Source organism: Haliotis cracherodii, unplaced genomic scaffold (assembly GCF_022045235.1).
Source record: "Haliotis cracherodii isolate W230 unplaced genomic scaffold, xgHalCrac1.p SCAF_1, whole genome shotgun sequence".
NCBI lineage: Eukaryota > Metazoa > Mollusca > Gastropoda > Lepetellida > Haliotidae > Haliotis > Haliotis cracherodii.
Window position 1 is genome coordinate 17,889,625 of NW_027266264.1, and position 19,839 is coordinate 17,909,463.

Below are 19,839 nucleotides of genomic sequence, written 5' to 3' on the forward strand. Positions count from 1 at the left end.
GAAGGAACCACCACGACCACCTCTACAACTACGGCAATATCAGGATTGCGTGGGATGTCAGTCCAGACAGTGAGGAACCGTTTACGCGCTGAAGATATGATAAGAAATGACTTCCATATCCAAGTCAGCAAGTTGACCACCCGTTCCAGTTAGTCGCCTTTTGCGACAAGGGTGCTGAAAACCAATTCTTACCCAGATCTTTATGGGCCTTAGTGCTGAATTCGTCGGCTGCGACGTCAATAGAGACAAGCCGGAGACATGCGATGGAGAGACGTCGTGATCACAAACGTCGCAGGAAATGTTATGCACAAAACTGCTTACAGGAAGTGAACAAATTCGGTGGTGCATGGTAGTGTGATGACGGTGGCAGCCATCTCCTACACCAGTAGAACAGTACGTCTTGGTGCAAGTTCTGAGGAATTTAACGGCACAACGTTACACGGGTGAGATTCTTGGGCCACACGTCCTTCCCACTTGCGACTAGCGAACATCATTTTCCAACAAGACATTTACGGGATGCACTTGATCAACGACCGCGAGCAAGTCAACAACAACCACAGAACCTCCGACAGAAAGCACAAGCACTACAAACAGAGTGGGTGAGCATTCCCCAAGGCACAATTCGGGATCTGATTGCTTCCATGGGACGACGATGCCAGTCGGTTTTGGGCTCTATTGGTGGCTATACAAGATCAGAATAGATGAACAGATGACATGATGAGAACAGATCTTGAAAATCTACTGTTGCATGTGTGTCATCTCAGTCTGGAACCTTGTTCAATGACAATATGATGTGTGCCAATTTTGAACAATCGATTACCATCTGTTGATAATTTATATCATATATAAAACATACATCTAAAATCACTTTGCTTGTTGTTTTTTTGCATAGTATATGTGATTGTGTTCTAATTTAAGCACGATGTAGTATTTATGGCAACAACATTTAATTAATTTGCCCTATGCAGTATATAAATCAATGTGAGGTCTTATCATGCAAAAGCATTACTAGTTTTAGAATGAGGACGTATTCAACTGGTTAAATAGGATGACAAAATGAGTAAAAACAAACAAAGTGGATATGGGTATAAGTGGTTTCGAACGTAATACATTCACTTTGTATGCTGCACTTTGGACAAATTGAAAATTACTTCCCCTTGACGGCCCTGACCTCAAGCTCCTTCCCAGCGCGTGACACCTTCGTTACACTCTCGGTAACATCGCTGCCACCAGTGTGGGCACGGCCATTTCAAGAATCTTGAAATTTGCCCTCCAACCCCATATGTAGTAATGTTTATACTTTTGTTTATGTCTTTGGGAATGCCATCATATTTCAATTTGAAAAGGTTTACGACTGACCATGTTTTCCAGGATGAATTTACTTTGTTGTTTTGATAATCAGATTGGTTCGCGATTTCAGACTAACGGAAAATCAACCAACTTCTCCCTTACATTCTTACTATATCAATAACACGATAGTTTTAATGAAACAGAAATTCAAATCGACAATAGAAGAAATTTATTTAGCAGCGATAAGTGTATTCGGCGTCACGACAGTTGTCACATGTTTGTAAACATAACGGTCATTCGGTTGCGAGTTCAACTCCAAGCATGGTTGTGGCCACCTATTCACAGTGGGGAGTTTTGACTGGTGGCAGCGATAGTATAGAGAGCTCCGGGAACGTAATATCGCTGTGAGGAGCATGCCCTGACCTGATATTTCACTACTTATTCGGTTACGAGTGTGGATTTAAATACAAAACCAAATTAACAGGAAACATTTCACTGAGAACATTAATTTATATATTCTGAAATATTTTTAAAATTTAATATTAATTTGTTTTGCTTTGATCTGAAGCCTTGGTGCTCAAAAAGTAAACATATTCTACATGGTTTGTAGGTATTCGTTTGGAAAATAGTAGTAACCTAAATTTGACCCTAGCGAACGAGTTTCCAGAGTTTCCACCACTACCACCGCAGACTGACAGCAATGTTATCCAGGGCATGTTTGCAGGGTGTACGGAGGGGTGTAAGCATATTTATTCGGTTATATTTTAATAGTTATACAACACGTGTAATATTTATCGCTGTTAGTGACAACAAATCGGACCAGGAGCAAAGCTCAAACAGTGCCTTTGATCATCTCTCCTTTTTTATGTGTTATGAAACAGAACCTTTGCCGTTTATTTTCATGCTTGCATATATCTTGATTCAACAGTAGTTTTCGGTTTGGTATAGCTCACTGTATTACGTATACTTTGTGTAGTGTGGTAAAAGAATATTTTAACGACATAGACTTTTCAAAACGTAGATAATTTATGGTGTTTCAGGATGTCTTCGAACCTCGGACTTTGCCCTCCAGATGAAATACGCATTTGTGTTTTTTTTCTAGTTACCTAACAGATCAAAACATAAATCATTTAATATACATTCTATTCAGACAAAGCATTGTTATTGTATTTTTAATTTTCCTTCTGAAATGATACTTCCTTATTTTAAAATAAAAAGATAGCAAAAGATCAGAACACCTTTAGAATACAGCAAGACAAGTCCTCATGAAGATTATCTCAAATGTCACTAAGACAGGCAACAAGTTTTTGTGAGAATCTGTCGGACACAAGCTCGCAGTCTTAGAATTGTTTGCCCGACAGCTAACCAACTGAGGGAGGGAACATTGTAAGGATAATGTGGATCATAGTAAAGATACATTGAAGGTATTAGCATGGCTAGTGACGCCACAAGGTTAGGTCGACTTTTGAATCATTACTGAAGAAATGTAGCTGATGAAAATGGCTTGTGTGGATATTCCAGGACAGTTTTCAGTAGCCAAAATATTTGACACTAAACCAGTCATCCTGATTTCTCAACGTTTTTTGTCTATAGAATCTAGTAATAGCCACTAAGTGGGTACCTAACCCTCATGATCTTAAAGGGGTGTTTGATTGTAAAGGGAATACTAAGCATAATGATAGAGTTCGGGATAACCTACCCCAACACAATTAACTAACGGGTACCTAACCCTACTGACTGTAAACATGGTAAAGGGGTGACTGAATGTAAAGGGGATCCAAGGGTTAAGGATGGATACACATTATGTCCCATGGTAGATAGTGTTCGGAGCGGCAACATTTGGATGAATAGTGTTCGACATGACAAACGCCCAGTAATTTGAATGCGGCACTGAAATTTACGCACACCTTGAAATGGGGTGTTGCGTCCGGACCTGGCTTAGGTAACTGTGGTATTAATCAGGTGAATATTGATGTAACGTTTTTGGACAGCGTTAATACTGCTGATAGTGGCAAAAAAAAAGAGTTTTGATAGGTTTTACTGTCTTACATAGTCATACAACTACTAAATAGTGTTATTATAAGTGATATATTGGTTTACCTTGAAAAACTGCTAAGTGTAAGATAAGAATTTTCTGCCTTGAAGTGGCCTCTTTCTTGGGCTCACTTGGGATGTTACACTGTATTGTAATAGTTAACTTTGAGACAGAGCTCATTCCAAGCTGTTCAGCAGTTTGAAAAAGCATGACTTGTGTGAAAGAAACAGAAGCAGAATAAAGAAGAAACATTGCTGTGTTCAGTATTTTTCTGATGAAATAGGATTTCAAAACCAATTCATTGTGATTTTTACCAAGTAAAAACTATTACTATTTAATGACTGAAGGCAAAGAACCTAAGTCTTGCTGTCTGTAACCACAGACGTATATAACGCTGAGAGATGCATCTGTAAATTATGAACATCATTTCCAGGTGCATGTCTTCAAGAGATTCAACAGTACGCTTGTTGTTGTGGAACACAACAATGAAAAACTGACGCCAATTACTCTCCATGCCATCACAGCTGCCACCAAACTGGGTGGTGAGGTCTCCTGTCTTGTAGCCGGATCTCAGTGCGCTAAGGTAACCCTTGAAAATTGAAACCTAATACATGTTTTAATGTTAGTGATAAAATGGCCATCATCAGTTATGTTTACATACACTATCAGCATAATCATGACAGTGTACTTTCAGTTTTGTATACAGAATTCCAACTTTAAAAATCCCATTAGTTCAGTCAGTAAGACCTTCACAAACTGTTATATGTGAGTACAGGTTTAACGTTTCACAGCTGAACATGTATCCATGGAAGGAGATATGTCCACACTGCTTGTTGTTTCATTTGTTGGTGTACATTTTGTGGTCATACACACCTAGAACCCTTCAGTGGTTATCACTGGGAATGGGAGCTTGAAAACTCAACAGTTGAAGACAAATTGTGTACGAGATGGTACCAAAGCCTGTTTTCTACAATAACAATAGTTTCATTATCAAGACTTAACATCAATAAACTTGAAGAAAATATCTCCATTTGACTGTTAATTCAAATAATGATCCCGAAATCAAGTGAAAAATCCCTTGTCTGACAGGTCACGATATGATACATGTCTCGATACCCCGGAAAAACAATACAAAGGCCAATGTGGAGGAAGAGGCTTAAATGCTCAGTTTAACATCATTGCATTGAATGCGATGTTGATGTTCAATGTTAGAATACCTCTGAATTTCAGAAAATAAGAAGTTAAGAAAATGTCAATTTTATACAAAATTACAATTTTTCCTAATTTGCCTTCCACTTCTAAAATTCTACATATAATACTGCCTTAATTATTCCAGACATTCGGTGAGTGTCCTCACAGAGAGGGTACAATCCAGATTAGCAGGGTTTCACTATACTAAGTGTATACAGTCAAGTCTCGTTAATCCGACAATTGGCTTTATCCGACACAAATGATGAGAACCGATTAAATCAGTGCTATTTAGACCTGTTAATGCGACAGTCTCGCACTCCAACTCCGACACACCAATTTGTATATAAGGTCAAAGACATACATTTGTTGATCTTTAAAGATACAGTGTAAATGTTGATCATTTAAAGATACAATGTGTTGAGTATTTTTCCTTTTCTGCCTGAGAATGCTGCTGAGTGGTGCCTGTTTGTTCACAGGTTGCAGAGGAAGTTAGCAAGGTAGCTGGGGTGAAGAAGGTCCTCTTGGCAGACAGTGATGCTTTCAAGGGGTTTCTTCCAGGTCAGTTTGTAGAGTAACTGTACTATTCTATACTCTGCTATGACATGTGTTGTGGTCATTGCATCATGAGAATAACATCCATACCTAAACATGCTGAAGTTTCATCTGACATTAATCACGTTAATAGGTCACAATGGAAATTCTGTTTTGGGTAGTCATGACAGGAATTGCAAAGAGATGTTTAGTTGACAAATGTAAGTAAATCATTCATCTATAAAACTGGAGGTTATTGCATGTATGTGGTTTGTGTTTATGTCCAGATACCAGCAGCATGATGTTTGTCATTGGACACATCTTAGTGTTCATTCATGCTACACAGACATAGACATTGATTGGCTTCTTATTTATTGTAAACTTCATAATTATGTATTTATGCAAGTGAATTAGTCAGGGTACCAAAATAGAGCAATTTCTTATCCACTAGAATAGAACCTACACCGAAATGTCGCTCTTAATTGTAATAAAGAAGTTGTTCATTCATAAATTCTTATCCTTACTTAGTACTCCAACTTCTAAATGCCTATCAAATGAGTTACTTATACACTGGCGGGTTGTTTAATTAGTCATGCATATGCAGGTAGATATCAACACTATAAACATAGCAGTGAAAATGAGCTTACCAGTTTTTAGTAACTTGTCTGTTGAACAAAGACGCAGAGAAAACCGTTGGCAATGTGTAGGACACTTATTAAGTTTTTAGAGTTTTGTTGTGGTTAAAGCATTTGCTCGTCACTCCAATACCCCGGCTTTGTTCCCCACATCAGTCCAATGTGTGAAGCCCATTTCCAGTGTCACCTGCCATGATATTGCTGGAATAATGCTAGAAATGGTGTAAAACCCATCTCACTCACTCACTTGTGAGAAGGAAAAATAAAAAAGAATGTTTATTCTTGAAATTCAGGTGATTCCTTGTTATCAATGTAGTTGATATTGTTTTTATTTCAGAGGCCTTAACTCCCCTTGTGCTTGCAACACAGAGCCAGTTTAAGTTCACACACATCTTGGCAGGGGCAACAGCACTTGGAAAGGTAATGTTTCACATTGGCAGTATTCATGCATTAAGCTGTTCATATCATGAAACCCATTTAAGGGAATGCTGAATAATGGAACATGAATAATACAGGATATTAAGACCTTAGTCAAGAGCGATTGGACTCACTCACTCTCCCACTCACTCAAAAGTCTGTGCAATTAAACTGTCCTGGTTGATCTGGCGATGATGTTTACCTATATACTGTGTGGACATTGTACTTCTTGGTTGTTATCTTTTCTGTTTGTGTAGATAAGAGTTTTTTCTTTACAGAGCTTAGCACCAAGGGTCGCAGCTAAACTTGATGTGTCTGCAATCTCAGATATTATTGGTATCCAGTCACCTGACACGTTTGTGCGCACAATATATGCAGGTATGTTGACCTGCAACATTAGGGTAGGGGAGGTTCATTGTATAAACATGCACAACAATTCAGTTTTAACAATTCAACATATTTTAACTTATCCTGACTCATACTAATTGCTTACCTCATCTTATTTCTGAAAGGTAGTGGAAATTTCCTGAATCTATCCCCAGAGAACAGAAATAATAGCTCAACCCGACGCACCCTTAGCTCAGCATGTGCACCCGAACCACGTGACCTAGCCAGAAGACTCATCACTCTCCCATCTGTGTAGTTGGAATAATAATTCTGAGCTCTGTAATCCGAACCATCCTATCAACCTCGACTGCTTTAGCTGCTCTGGTTGAATATCCTCTTCTAGTGATGCTGGGGGGCACAGGTGGCCCAGTTGTCTAAGGCGCCGCGATTTGCATGCCAGAAACGGACGATCGTGGGTTCGAATCCCGGTTCGCCCTGATTATGTTTATTGGTTTGTCAGCACCATACCCGTGCTCGTGGGTTTCATTGAAGTGGTAAACTTGCATCCCTACAGGCTTTCCTCCCACATTAAGCTGACACGCCGCGATATAACTGGAATACTGTTAAAAAGTGCCGTTAAACCCAACTCACTCACTCTAATGATTTCTTATTAGAGGCAACAATTGACACAGTTATGTAGATAATTGGAAAGTCTTTTCAACTTAGAGACGATCACTCACTCACTCCAGTGAGGCTGATTGTAATATGTTCCATGCGTGAAGCTTGGAGAGATCTGGTCTTGGATGAACTTGCTTTGTGTGAGGATGAAGGTGGTTTGACCAGTTTGGGAGTGTTTAGGATTGGTTTCCATGCTGTTGCGGTGAGGTCTGGAAAGCAAGTTCTTGTCGGCTATTAAGGCGCGATCAAAAGCAGTAGAAGGTACTTCATGCTCATGATCTTCCGCTCTATCAGAGGTATCACTGCTGATGACAATATATTGAAGAGTTAACTACCTGCTCCGTCCTAACCGTGTGCATCAGAATCAACTTACCAAAGTTCCTGAATTGATAGCATGAAGATGATGACTTGAAGATCAACAGAAGAAATTCAGAGCCCCAGCAGGGCGCCTGAATATACTGCTACAACACCTTACCAGTGTTGGCTACAAAACTTTAGAACAAGCTGACTTCGAACATCTGATGCAGAGAACCTTGTTTCTCCTGTCAGATGGTTCCAATGCATCTGCACTGCTATGGTACTTTCGGGTGTGCAGTTCTTTGGGATCACAGTTCAGGAAGTTTCCACTACCTTTCTGATATGAGATGAGATAAGCTATTAGTAGGAGTGAGGATAAGTAGTAATGATATTTTTACGCTAAAAAATAAATGATCTACCTTCAGGTTGATCACTGTTATGGTACTGTAGTACCTCAATACCTGTAAATATCCTACATGGGTTTTTGTTAGATACTTGGTGCAGTGTATAATACATGGTGTACAGGGCTCCTGTTAAGAAACATTTAACTTGAACCAGGTGCATGTGGACATGAAAATCAAGTTGCACCAAACAAAACCAGGTTGCACCAAACAAAACCAGGTTGCACCAAACAAAACCAGGTTGCATCAAACAAAACCGGGTTGCACCAAATAAAACCAGGTTGCACCCCAGTCCCATTAATTCATCAAAGTTGAAACATAGGCTGGTCTGCAGCCAGTGTCACATAAATTAATGATGCAATGCTGTAAAACATAACAGGGACATGTGCACATTATAATCTTGACGTATCCACAGTTTGATAACATCACACCCAGGAAAGCATGACAAATTACCCATAACACAGAGATTAGTGATGCAGTATGGTAAATAACCTTTAGCAGTATTGAGTGGGTTTTAATATCAATTTTGTGTGGACAAGTAAGCGTTAATCAGAAATTTTTACATGCATGTAGACAAAATACTGTAGATCTTGAAATTAACGCAAGCGTGAATTAAATGCGAAAGATGTGAGTGGTCTTTGCTCATATTAATTAACTTCGCACTTTTGTCTCCAAATGACTATCAACAATAAGACAGCCTCACTGCACACTTTGGATAGCGGAAATACCAACTTGAATATAAACACAAACACAGTCTATTTAGCAGCAGTTGTAACAAGTATATAACAATGTCAGTCAAAGAATAGGAATTAGGCATCCAGTGAGTTATCACTGCTGTAGTCAAGAGTTCTACCCACTCGTGTCAAGCTTGTTGACACCTTCTCCACATACCAATCACTGAACTGTTGGTTCAATTATTTTATTGCCTTTGAACTTTCTTAATACCAGTCAACAGAGTAAACATATGAACTGTGTGTTGTTTTTCTGAAAACATTGTTTTTTGTTATTACGGAAGTGCTTTACTCAGTGCTAATATAAAGGCTTCCGCATTTGAGGTGCTGTGTGCTGGTTGTGTTTGTAGGCAATGCAATCCAGACCCTCAAGTCGAATGACAGTGTGAAGGTGATCACGGTGCGAGGGACGGCCTTCGATGCAGCCGATGCAGACTCGGGCTCGGCAGCACAAGAGGAGGGTATTAACATCAACACAGTGTTGTCGTTTCGTAACATATTGTGTTTTAGGTTTTGATCAGTGCATTGAAAAACATGTTTCATACTGCTGAGTAATTTATAACAAATAACATTTAGCAATCATTAAACCTAAAAATATTAAAGTTTACCTTTCAACCATAAAGATCAAGAAATTACTTCAAAGTCTAGTCTAGCATACTTTCATAGGACTACTGTCTGCTATTGATTTCAGTGAATGAGAGGTACCTGATTCTGCCTTCCTTCCTTAAGCAATGTATAAGAGCACTCTGTCTTTCACTTTGCAAGATTTTTGTATGCATTTCTTTTTCAATAACACACCAAAGAAACGTGAGAAGTAAGTTGTTTGATATTGATGATCATCGGCTTCCTATTTGCTTTGTCAACCAGCTCCTGCCGCCACGCCTTCAGCAACATCAGAATTTGTGTCCCAGGAGCTCAGCAAGAGTGACAGACCTGACCTCACCAGTGCCAAGTCGGTCATCTCAGGAGGTAGGAATCAGCTGTCTTGGAAATGATATATATCTCACTTGCTTCTGGACCCCAGCTAGAAAATAATTCCCAATATGTTTTTCTTTGGATGCCTAAAATATAGTCATACCTAATCCATTGTAATTGAAATGAAACTACAGTAAACTACGGTTATAACGAACACGCTTATAACAAACTGACGGATATAACAAACTTACTTTTTGGTCCCGACTATTTGCTGTAGTTATGCTGTATATATGCTTATAACGAACTACGGTTATAACGAACTAAAATTAGTAGTCCCTTTGAGTTTTTTATAATGGTACTTTACTGTATTTTGTTTAAAATTTTGTCCCTTTATTAGGTTGTGAATGGAATTTCCAATGTTTGTCTTTCTGTTCCTCAGTATCAGCATACTTAGATTCTGTGTACGTTGTGTGGGACTTCAGTGGGGATATTAGGGCTTAGACGGGTTTGGTGGGTACTGAGGAGGACCCGGGTACCCACAGGACTACCCGGACCTGTGGTTAGTCACGTGATATATTGTTTACTGACAAAAAGTATCTAAAACTCTATGTTTAAACTTCAACTCACTACAAGTTACTCATGTTCGCAGTTCTTCCTGACAACTACACCCATTCCTTCTGACTTTTATATGTTTGAATAAAAATAAAACTTCAGTCAACTTCAGTGTATATACCCGATTGTTTCATACATGTATCTTAACACATTTTACCAGAGCTACGGTCAAACTTTTCTCAATCGGACAGTTTGTACCTACCTCTTGAGACCTACAGCGGGTACCCGGGTAGGGTCGGGTAATAGGGGGATGGGTACCCGGGCCGTAAATTTGGACTTGTCCCAGCCCTAAATGATATAATGCATGTTGTGATACCTGAGTTACCTCCCTTGCTTCAGGGCGTGGTATGAAGAATGGTGAAAACTTCAAGATGCTGTACGATCTTGCTGACAAGATGGGGGCAGCCGTCGGAGCATCTCGCGCGGCCGTTGATGCAGGCTTCGTCCCTAATGACATGCAAGTTGGACAGACAGGAAAGATTGTTGCACCAGTGAGTGGAATAATTGAGAAATAAAGAGCTGAAATTTCTGATAAGAATTTGAAAACTGTGGAATCACAATTCATTGTTGGAAATATGTTTTTGAATCTGATATTGTAGCTATCAAGTTGGTGAAGACTATGATCAATTCTCTATGAATTGTGTTTTCCAAAAATTTGCAAGTAAGTTGCAATTTGAAATGCATGTCTACTGGTGTTGATGACTGACCACTCTCGCCAGGACCTGTACATTGCTGTGGGAATCTCCGGGGCTATCCAGCACTTGGCAGGGATGAAAGATAGCAAGATCATTGTGGCCATTAACAAGGACCCAGAAGCTCCCATATTTCAAGTGGCAGACTATGGCCTTGTTGCCGACCTGTTCAAGGTGAGACAGACAGAGATACTATCGGACAGTGCAACCCATCCTGTCTGTACCGATCAGTGTTCCTTTATCGCCCGTGAATACACTGGGTTGATAAGCAGTTTAGTGGTGACACAATGTATTTTTAGTCAAGTAGTGAAATATGGCTGTGTATAAATAAAAAATCCAAGCCCAGCTTCATGCATGAATTGTGTGCGTACCAAACTGCTGCCTGACATAGTAGCTATGAGGAGAGTAGATGGCCGCAGTGTCATAGCACATGTGATGTAATATGAGTGCTCATTGGTCTGACCTGGTTTCCAACTGGCTTGAACCACGTCGTGCCTGGATTTGTTGGTTAAATGTAGATAGGACATGGCAAAGAGGCTGTATCCCCAGGTGATGAAGGAACATAGTGTATACTAATCTTATTGACATCCTTTGTACCATTCAACTAAAATAATTGTTTGATAAATGCAAGATTGATGATGACCATAGCCTAGTGGTGGTATCTTTGAAATTAAAGTCTTCTCTAGATGTGATGTACTGGATGTCCTTGTAATTCCAGTCCTTCCAATTAGTCGATTCACCTTGATATTGCTATGTTTAAAATATATCTGAAATTATGTTCTAGTTTAAACACTAAATGCATTGGCGCAGGTGTGATATCAGTGCACTGAGTTAGAGGTGACACACCAGTTATGTGATTGTAATTTTGTACTGTAGTGTATTCAGTAAAACAAATTCCTTACCGTATACAGGAACAGAAGGGGCATTGATAACATTTGGCAAGTCATGAAGGCTTCTACTATCACCAGTACTGTTACATGTGATATCAGACCCATTTACCTCATTCTTGGGACCCGTAAAGATTGAGGTTAGAATAGGTCTCCAGCAACCCATGCTTGCAGTAAAAGGTAGTATGCTTGTCTTAAGAGGCGACTAACAGGATCAGGTGGTCAGACTTGCTGACTTGGTTGATGCATCATCATATCCAAATTGCATGGATCATGCTCATGATGTCAATCACTGGATTGTCTGGTCCAGACTCAACTATTTACAGACCGCCATCATATAGCTGGAATACTGCCGAGTGCGGCGTTAAACAACAAACAAGCAAACAAAACCCCATTCTTGTCATCCATGTCATAACAGCTGACCAAAGCGGGGATAAGGTGGTCATAATGTAGGACCAGGCTGATCCTGTCATTGTCTCTGATAGCTTGGATCGTTGTTGGTTGGCCTGGCACATAAGTTGTGAACAAGTTTCCTCTGTATGGCTGGAATATTGCCGACTGACATGAAGCAAATTCACTCATTCACTAGATGTCATAGATGAAATCGAAAATAGCTTCTGAGATAAGTCAAGTTTATTCTTGACAGTACTTCATGGTTTGTGTTGTCTCTCACAATGAAACATCTCTCCTGCAGGTTGTTCCTGAGATGTCAGCGCTAGTTGACAAGAAGTGAGCGATGCTGCGGTGGTGTGGAAATAGTGGGGTTGTCACTGCCAGGCTGTGATACAGTTTATGCTAAACATGTTTGTGTGGGAATCATAATACTCTGATATGTGTCACCGATTTAGTCAGAACGTGTACAAGTCACTATGTGAATGTTGAGTGAATGAAATAAATTGTAATAATCCTAGAACATGCTGGTTTGTTTTGTGTATGGCATCCTTCTGATTGAAACACTCTTTGGTACTGCCATTACTTGGTGAGCTGTGCCTTCATCCATCCGCCGGCATGATGCTATGTGGCGCTGACAGGTATTGTTTCATCCCTGTCGGAGGCAGTCAGTAGCCTAGTGGTTAAAACGTTGGCTCGTCACACCGAAGACCCGGGTTCAATTCCTGACATGGGTACAATGTGTGAAGCCCATTTCTGGTGTCCCCCGCCAATTGTTTATTTTTCATTGGCTGGGGATGGTGTGCGGTTGGTCAGCTGCCTCTAGTTTGTGATACATGTATCATGTAAAAGTATCTCTTCAAATACAGGGCGGTCGAGTAGCCTAGTGGTTAAAGCGTTGGCTCGTCACGCCGAAGACCCGGGTTCGATTCCCGACATGGGTACAATGTGTGAAGCCCATTTCTGGTGTCCTGGATGTTGCTGGAGTATTGCTAAAAGCGGGGTAAAACCATACTCACTCACTCACTCATCCCAGTGGGTATTCTGGGATAGAATTGGTTCCAGAAACCTGTGATGGTCCTAAATGGATACTTTATGAATTGGGAGGTCGTGCCCTGTGACCTGGGTGATGCTATCATGATACCCCGATGGTGTGAATCATTGCTTATAATATCAGTCACTGGATTGTCTGGTCCAGCCCTGATTACTTCCTGGCATACATGGTTTAGCTGGAATATTGCTGAGAGTGGGGTTAAACAAGAAACTTGAGTATTGAATAAAGGTCAGCATGAATAAAATTGATGCATAACTGACATTGCTCATTGACAGAAATCGTAACTGGAAGCCACTGGATACACAACCAACCATCTTATATGCAGTCCTCTGGACAGGTGTACAATAATGTGTTGACATTTTGACGTTGTTGAGTTGGAGATCCTGTGACAATTATAATTATTAATGAGAGTATTTTGTTATCTGTTACTCATCCATACCTCGGGTACAAGCAATATGTTTTGTGATAGTTGAAAATTATTACTATTCCCCGATGACAGCATACATTTGCAGGAAACACATTAATCAATAACCCGTGAAGATTCCGGGATAGAATAGGTCTTCAGCAACCCATGCTTGTCGTAAAAGGCGACTAACGGGATCGGGTGGTCAGGCTCCTGACTTGGTTGATGGATGTCATCGATCCCAATTGCGTGGATCGATGCTCATGATATTAATCACTGGATTGTCTGGTCCAGACGCGATTATATACAGACCGCTGTCATATAGCTGGAATATTGCTGAGTGCGGCGTTAAACAACAAACCAACCAACCAACCATTAATCAATATCATATCACTGTGTTAAAGACCCTTCTAATGGCAGCCAAGGCTTCTATTTTCCGGACAGAGCCTCTATTACAGACCCGCGTGTATCAGAGATACCGCGTCTCCTCAAGGAAATACCGTAGATGTGCATTACATTTGTTTGTTTTGTTTGTTTGTTGTTTAACGCCGCACTCAGCAATATCCCAGCTATATGACGGCGGTCTGTAAATAATCGAGTCTGGACCAGACAATCCATTGATTGACAGCATGAACATCGATCCACGCAATTGGGATACGATGACATGCATCAACCAAGTCAGCGAGCCTGAGCACCCGATCCCGTTCTTCGCCTTTTACGACAAGCATAGTCACCTTTTACGGCAAGTATGGGTCGCTGAAGACCTTTTCTACCCCGGAATCTTCACGGGTCTGATGATGTGCATTACAAACATTTCCGATTTCAGTAGATAATCAAGACTGATCATTCTCTGTTTTCAGTTAAATTTGCCAGTGACTTTGTCACAATTAACAAACTCGTTTGGGTTGAAATAAGCAATTATCATTCGATGCCATCGTTGTCAGTTTCCCATGCATGATCTTCCGGTTGCCTTCAGAAATAATGGCTGTGCTCTGGAATGACAATAGAGTTTGAGTCATTTCTTCAGTCAAAGATCCATGTGAATAAATGTGACAAAACCCTTTCCATATATTTATAAGAAATCTCTGCTATAAGCAGAAACAATTAGATGATTACGACTCTATGAATCACAAATAGTGATGATACCAGGTGCCCCACTATCCCGACACACCAGTGGCACCAATCCCAAACACATGCAAAGGAAAGTCAATGGTTAACCTGAAAAATACACGGGAACATACGGTACAGGTTAAAACAGGGAATTGCATATGACATCATTTACGTTACTGAAGCGTCATATTTGGAAATGCTCTCAACATGTCTAGAAAAACATTTTGTGAAAGCTTCAGTGGGGCCCGGAATGTTGTAACCTTGATCAAATAACTTTTTAGCATGAGTCGTAGAAAGAACATGCTCGATTAAAAGTTGTGAAATGAAGACACCAAAGGCTGGAACATCTAACGTAACAAGAGTGTCATCTAGCCTATATCCAAGCCTAGTTTCCACCTTGCCATTTCAAGCCTACTTTTCTTGGTTCGAACGTGGCTTCACCCCGTGTAGAACACGAGTTGTGTCCCTTATGATGAAAACGCTAAGATAGATCGCTGGGTTTTTTTCGATTGGATTCACAAAAATGACTACCATAGCAGACGACCTGGCCGATCAGGTAACGGGATTTAAACCCTGACAGACAAACAAAATTGACAGATTACCACAGTAATGGTAGTAATTTCGACCGCATTTCGCTCTCACAATAATACAGGGATACGAACTTCACAATATCAATTAAGTAACACTGCACATAACGGTAAACATGAAACGCTCAGCAGGTGTCGTCTAAAATAGCTCTGCATCTTTGTCACTGCGTTAAGTATTCAGTTGTTTGATTAAAAGGCAATGTAATTTGCACTCAAATTTACCAGAAAACATCTTTAAGGGAAACCCCCAATTTATTCGGAAATGAGACGGGGGCTGGTCAAAAAGTTCTGAGCCTAACAATAAAAACCAACAATTGATTGTTTTTTATTATATTTTCCCAAATACCCTCCCGGCTTTTCTACACACTACTCATATCGACCGTGAAGCTTTTCTGTTCCAGTCCGAAAGACGTTTTCTGAAGCCAAACCGAGAAAACCCTTCACTGCAGCTTTGAGGCCACCACTGTCGTCATAGCGCTTTTCTCAAAGGTGTTTTTTTTCTGTTGAGGAAACAGGCGGAAATAGCTTGAAACTAGGTCTGGCGAGTATGGAGGGTGACGAAGCTTGTCGAACCCACATTGTCGCACAGCAGCCTTTGCAAGTTGTTAGGTGTAAGAAGAGGCATTGTCATGAAAAAGTAGAACTCCAGCTGTCAGCATTCATTGCCGCTTTTCTTTGATAGAATCTCTCAGGCGATGAAGCAAATCAGCATAGTAGGCACCGGTATTCAAAAAGGATCAGACCCTTTGCATCCCAGAATACAGTGTCCATGACTTTCTTCACTGATCTTGAAGAATTGAATTTCTTTGGTGCCGGAGAAGTGGAATGGTGCCATTGACGTTTTGTCTCGGGATCATAGTGGTAGACCCATGTTTTATCACCCGTTACTAATCTCTTTTTTAATTTTACGAAATCCTCCCCAATTAGCTCCAAATGTTCTCTGGCAATGTCAGGTCTTTTTCCCTTACGATCAGAATTAGAAACGTTGGCACCCAACGAGCAGATATCTCAATCATCTGTAAATGTTCATGAATAATAGTGTCAATGGATCCCTGACTTAGACCTGTGATTCCTCAAGCTCAGCAATGGTAATAAGTCTATCTGACAAGTTTTTCTATCTCCTTGATTGAATCTTCATTGATGGAAGTTGAGGGAAGTCCAGACCTAGGGTCATCATCAAGGCTTGTTCTCCAAGCCTTAAATATAGCTGCCCAACGATTAACAGTGGAATAGGTAGGGCATTTATCCCCATTCACTTGTGACAAAAAAAATTAAAAAACTTGAAGAATGCTAGGTACTCGTTCTTTTCCATTTCTGTGTCCATTTGGGCCCGTATCGAGTCCAACTGGCTGTCACTAATATACAAACGGCCTCAACAGATCAAATGTACTTGCATTAACTAGTCAAATAATTTACTACATTGACTAGTTCACTTTGTTTTGGCCCATAGATGAAAGTTAGTCAGGCTTAGAACCTCTTGACCAGCCCTAGTATGTAAAGAAATTGCGTTGTGGAAATCCGTCTTCGTAGTAAAGTGTCTGACAACTGCATGCTGTGATTGGCCAGCTTTAATCATGCGAGCACATTTGCATTTTCTGTCGTGCACATATTTGCAGGATTCAATGACGCATGTGGATGTCACATTGGCACATGACATTAACCAGTATGTGTCATTGTGAACGGCATGTTTTATTGTGCAATATGCAAAGTGTGAGCGAGTTTGCTATCCGCCTTCAGTGACCGTGTCTCCAGAATAACATCTTGTCTCTGAAATGAACATATTTTACAGCACAAGAAATGACTCAGAATGTCATGGTAAATGCTCGCAAATCCAGCAGCATGTGACTGGGCAAAGATGAATTGATGCCAACAATTGCCTACTCTCTCCTCGTTTGTTAATTAGAGATATGCCATATAATAAGAAGACGCCCAGAGATTCTCTTCATTTTTAGGTGTGTCTGGCCAGAGTGGCAGGGGCAAGAGCGGGAACAGGAGGTCTTGGCTCGTTGTGTGGTGTTGGGGAGTGGTGGGGGAGGCTTGCCATGGGCTAATACGAAACACTAATGACAGCTAGAGATTTACTGATAATTACAAGCTCTGTCCTCGCTGGTGATTGCAGCAGATTGAACAGACCCTGATACTGCAGTCATATACACTTGCCAAATATTATAGACTTGCTTGGGCTGCATTGGATATATTTGTTTCAGGGTATGTATGACAGACTAATAGTGTCTCGTTCAACAAAGATTGCCATTTAATTCCTATAGCTGAAATGATATGGGTTTCCTTAAATATTTTCCCTTTTAAATATATACTCGGGCGAGTTTGAACCACTTCGAAAATGTTTGTCTTCGCTTGGTTTTTGGAACTATTTCAGTGCAATTTCGACAGGCGATGGTTGTGGCCATAGCAACAACATTTTGGGAACCCGGATGTTGATTTTGTAAAACGTTCTCTGATTGGACTGTCGATCTGTGCGACAGTCTTCTCATATTTTAGTACAGAAAAGTCGGCTTGAAATAGCAAGGGTGAAAACTAGACTTTGATGTAGGCTAGTGGACACTCGTGGACAATCTTGCCTGGAGGGTGGAGCTGCTGAAATACTGCTACACATAAAAGGGAAAGTTGGTGTCATCCTTCTTGTCATACAATCTTGTGGAAAACTTTATGTCACTCAGAATCTTTATGCATAGATGTAAATATGAAACCGATAAGGCGGTTTTCATTGTTCTAGTTGAGATGAGGAAATTCACTGGCTAGTTAACCGTTGTTGAACGATTTCAGATCATCGATACACCTGAAGCTTAAGTTAAAGAACTCTGCCATATTGTTTGGGGTTTTCATTTTAGCCAACCCGAGCAGAAATTATGATTCATATGCATAAAGAAACAGATCGGCAAGAAGGAGATCAAAATTGGAGCCCATGAGTATACCTCCATCTTGCCTTATTTATTTTCAATTCTTACATAGATGGTATGAGTGAGGCAGTCGAGTTGTCTCAGTATGTAGGGGGTTGGGGTTGGGTGAATCGCTCTTTGTACGGGTTATAGTGGAGCTTTGAATCCAGAACAAAAGTGAGTGAGTGAGTTTAGTTTTACGCCGCTTTTAGCAATATTCCAGCAATATCACGGCGGGGGACACCAGAAATGGGCTTCACACATTGTACGCATGTTGGGATTCGAACCCGGGTCTTCGGCGGGACGAGCGAACGCTTTAACCACTAGGCTACCCGACCGCCCCCGGAACAAAAGAGATATAGACATGTGTTCAGATTTATAAGTCAAAAGTTGATAGCACTGATGCATGATTAGAGCAGATGTCTTTCTCCGTTAACAAAACGGAGTTGTATGTGACATTTTTTAAGTCATGTATGCCAAGTTCTTTGATGGCTATGTTATTTGAGGCCTTGCTTCGACAGCATCGATAATGAATTTAAAGTTGTCATCCTAACTGGTTGTTGGTTCATATTTGATAACTGACGAAGGTTGTCAACAATAGAGAAGCCAGGTTGTTGATGGTGTGAGTTTTGGTAGCCACAAGTAGTGGAGGGGTCCATGCAGGTAGCAAAAGTACTGTAAATCCCTTCTACCTTCCCTTCTACTGATCTACCTTCAGTTGGTGGCCATCTAATAATAATAATAATAATTTGCACTTATAATGCGCTAGCCTCCATCTATAGATCTATAGCCTGTTTTTATATTGTGTTGTAAAATGCTTATACATTCTTTACATGCTCTCCAACTAGTTTTGCGTAAAACTGTGATATTCTAGTTATTATACTTTCCTTCGTCGATAGCATTTTATACAGTTTTAATATATATTATTAATGTCTTCCTCAGTTTACATACATACTGGACTTGTATGTGGCATTTGTTTTTTAAGTCATGTATGCCAAGTTGTTTGATCAAATAATTATTGTGGTGTTGCGTACACTTACTAGCTATGTTATTTGGGGCATTGCTTCGACAGCATCGATACTTATTTTAAACTTGTCACCCTAATTGGTTGTTGGTTCATATTTGAATAACTGACGAAGTTTGTTATTGTCAACAATAAAGAAGCCAATATGTTTATATGACCAACAGGTTGATGATAGTGTGAGTCTTGGCAGCCACAAATAGTTGAGGGTCTATGCAGGTAGCAAAAGTACTGTAAGTCCCCATGGTCCCCAGTGTGGTGATCTACCTTCAGTTGGTGGCGATGTATAGCCTGTTTTTATATTATGTGGTAAAATGCTAATATTTGTTTCACATGCTCTCTAACTAGTTTTACGTAAATCTGTGATATTCTAGTTATTACACTGTCCTTCGTCGACAGCATTTTATACAGTTTTAATATATATTGTTAATGTCAAATTTTGTCTCGTCACGATATGGCTGAAATTGCCGATGACTTTAAACTTAACTCACTCACTCACTCACTCACTCACTCACTCACTCACTCACCCACTCACTCACCCACCCAACCACCCACTCACTCACTCACTCACTCACTCACCCACCCACCCACCCACTCACTCACCCACCCAACCACCCACTCACTCACTCACTCACTCACTCACTCACAAGTAGTGGAATGTACACCATGAACCATGGGCACGGCAACCGTTGTAGAATCCTGACGAGTTATACACGATTCATCAGCAACGTCTGGCAG

At 40.4% G+C, this 19,839-nt stretch overlaps 1 protein-coding gene across 1 annotated transcript; it reads left to right on the forward strand.

The window, feature by feature from the left end:
- The first annotated feature begins 1,932 nt into the window (after window positions 1-1,932).
- On the forward strand, window positions 1,933-12,552 carry LOC139473860 (electron transfer flavoprotein subunit alpha, mitochondrial-like). The gene is made up of 10 exons (XM_071256637.1): window positions 1,933-2,029; window positions 3,759-3,908; window positions 4,993-5,074; window positions 6,020-6,102; window positions 6,378-6,477; window positions 8,884-8,994; window positions 9,401-9,502; window positions 10,400-10,551; window positions 10,780-10,926; window positions 12,334-12,552. Exons 1-10 carry the CDS (start codon window positions 1,991-1,993, stop codon window positions 12,370-12,372), a joined length of 1,005 nt encoding a protein of 334 aa, XP_071112738.1. The 5' UTR covers window positions 1,933-1,990; the 3' UTR covers window positions 12,373-12,552.
- The last annotated feature ends 7,287 nt before the right edge of the window (window positions 12,553-19,839 follow it).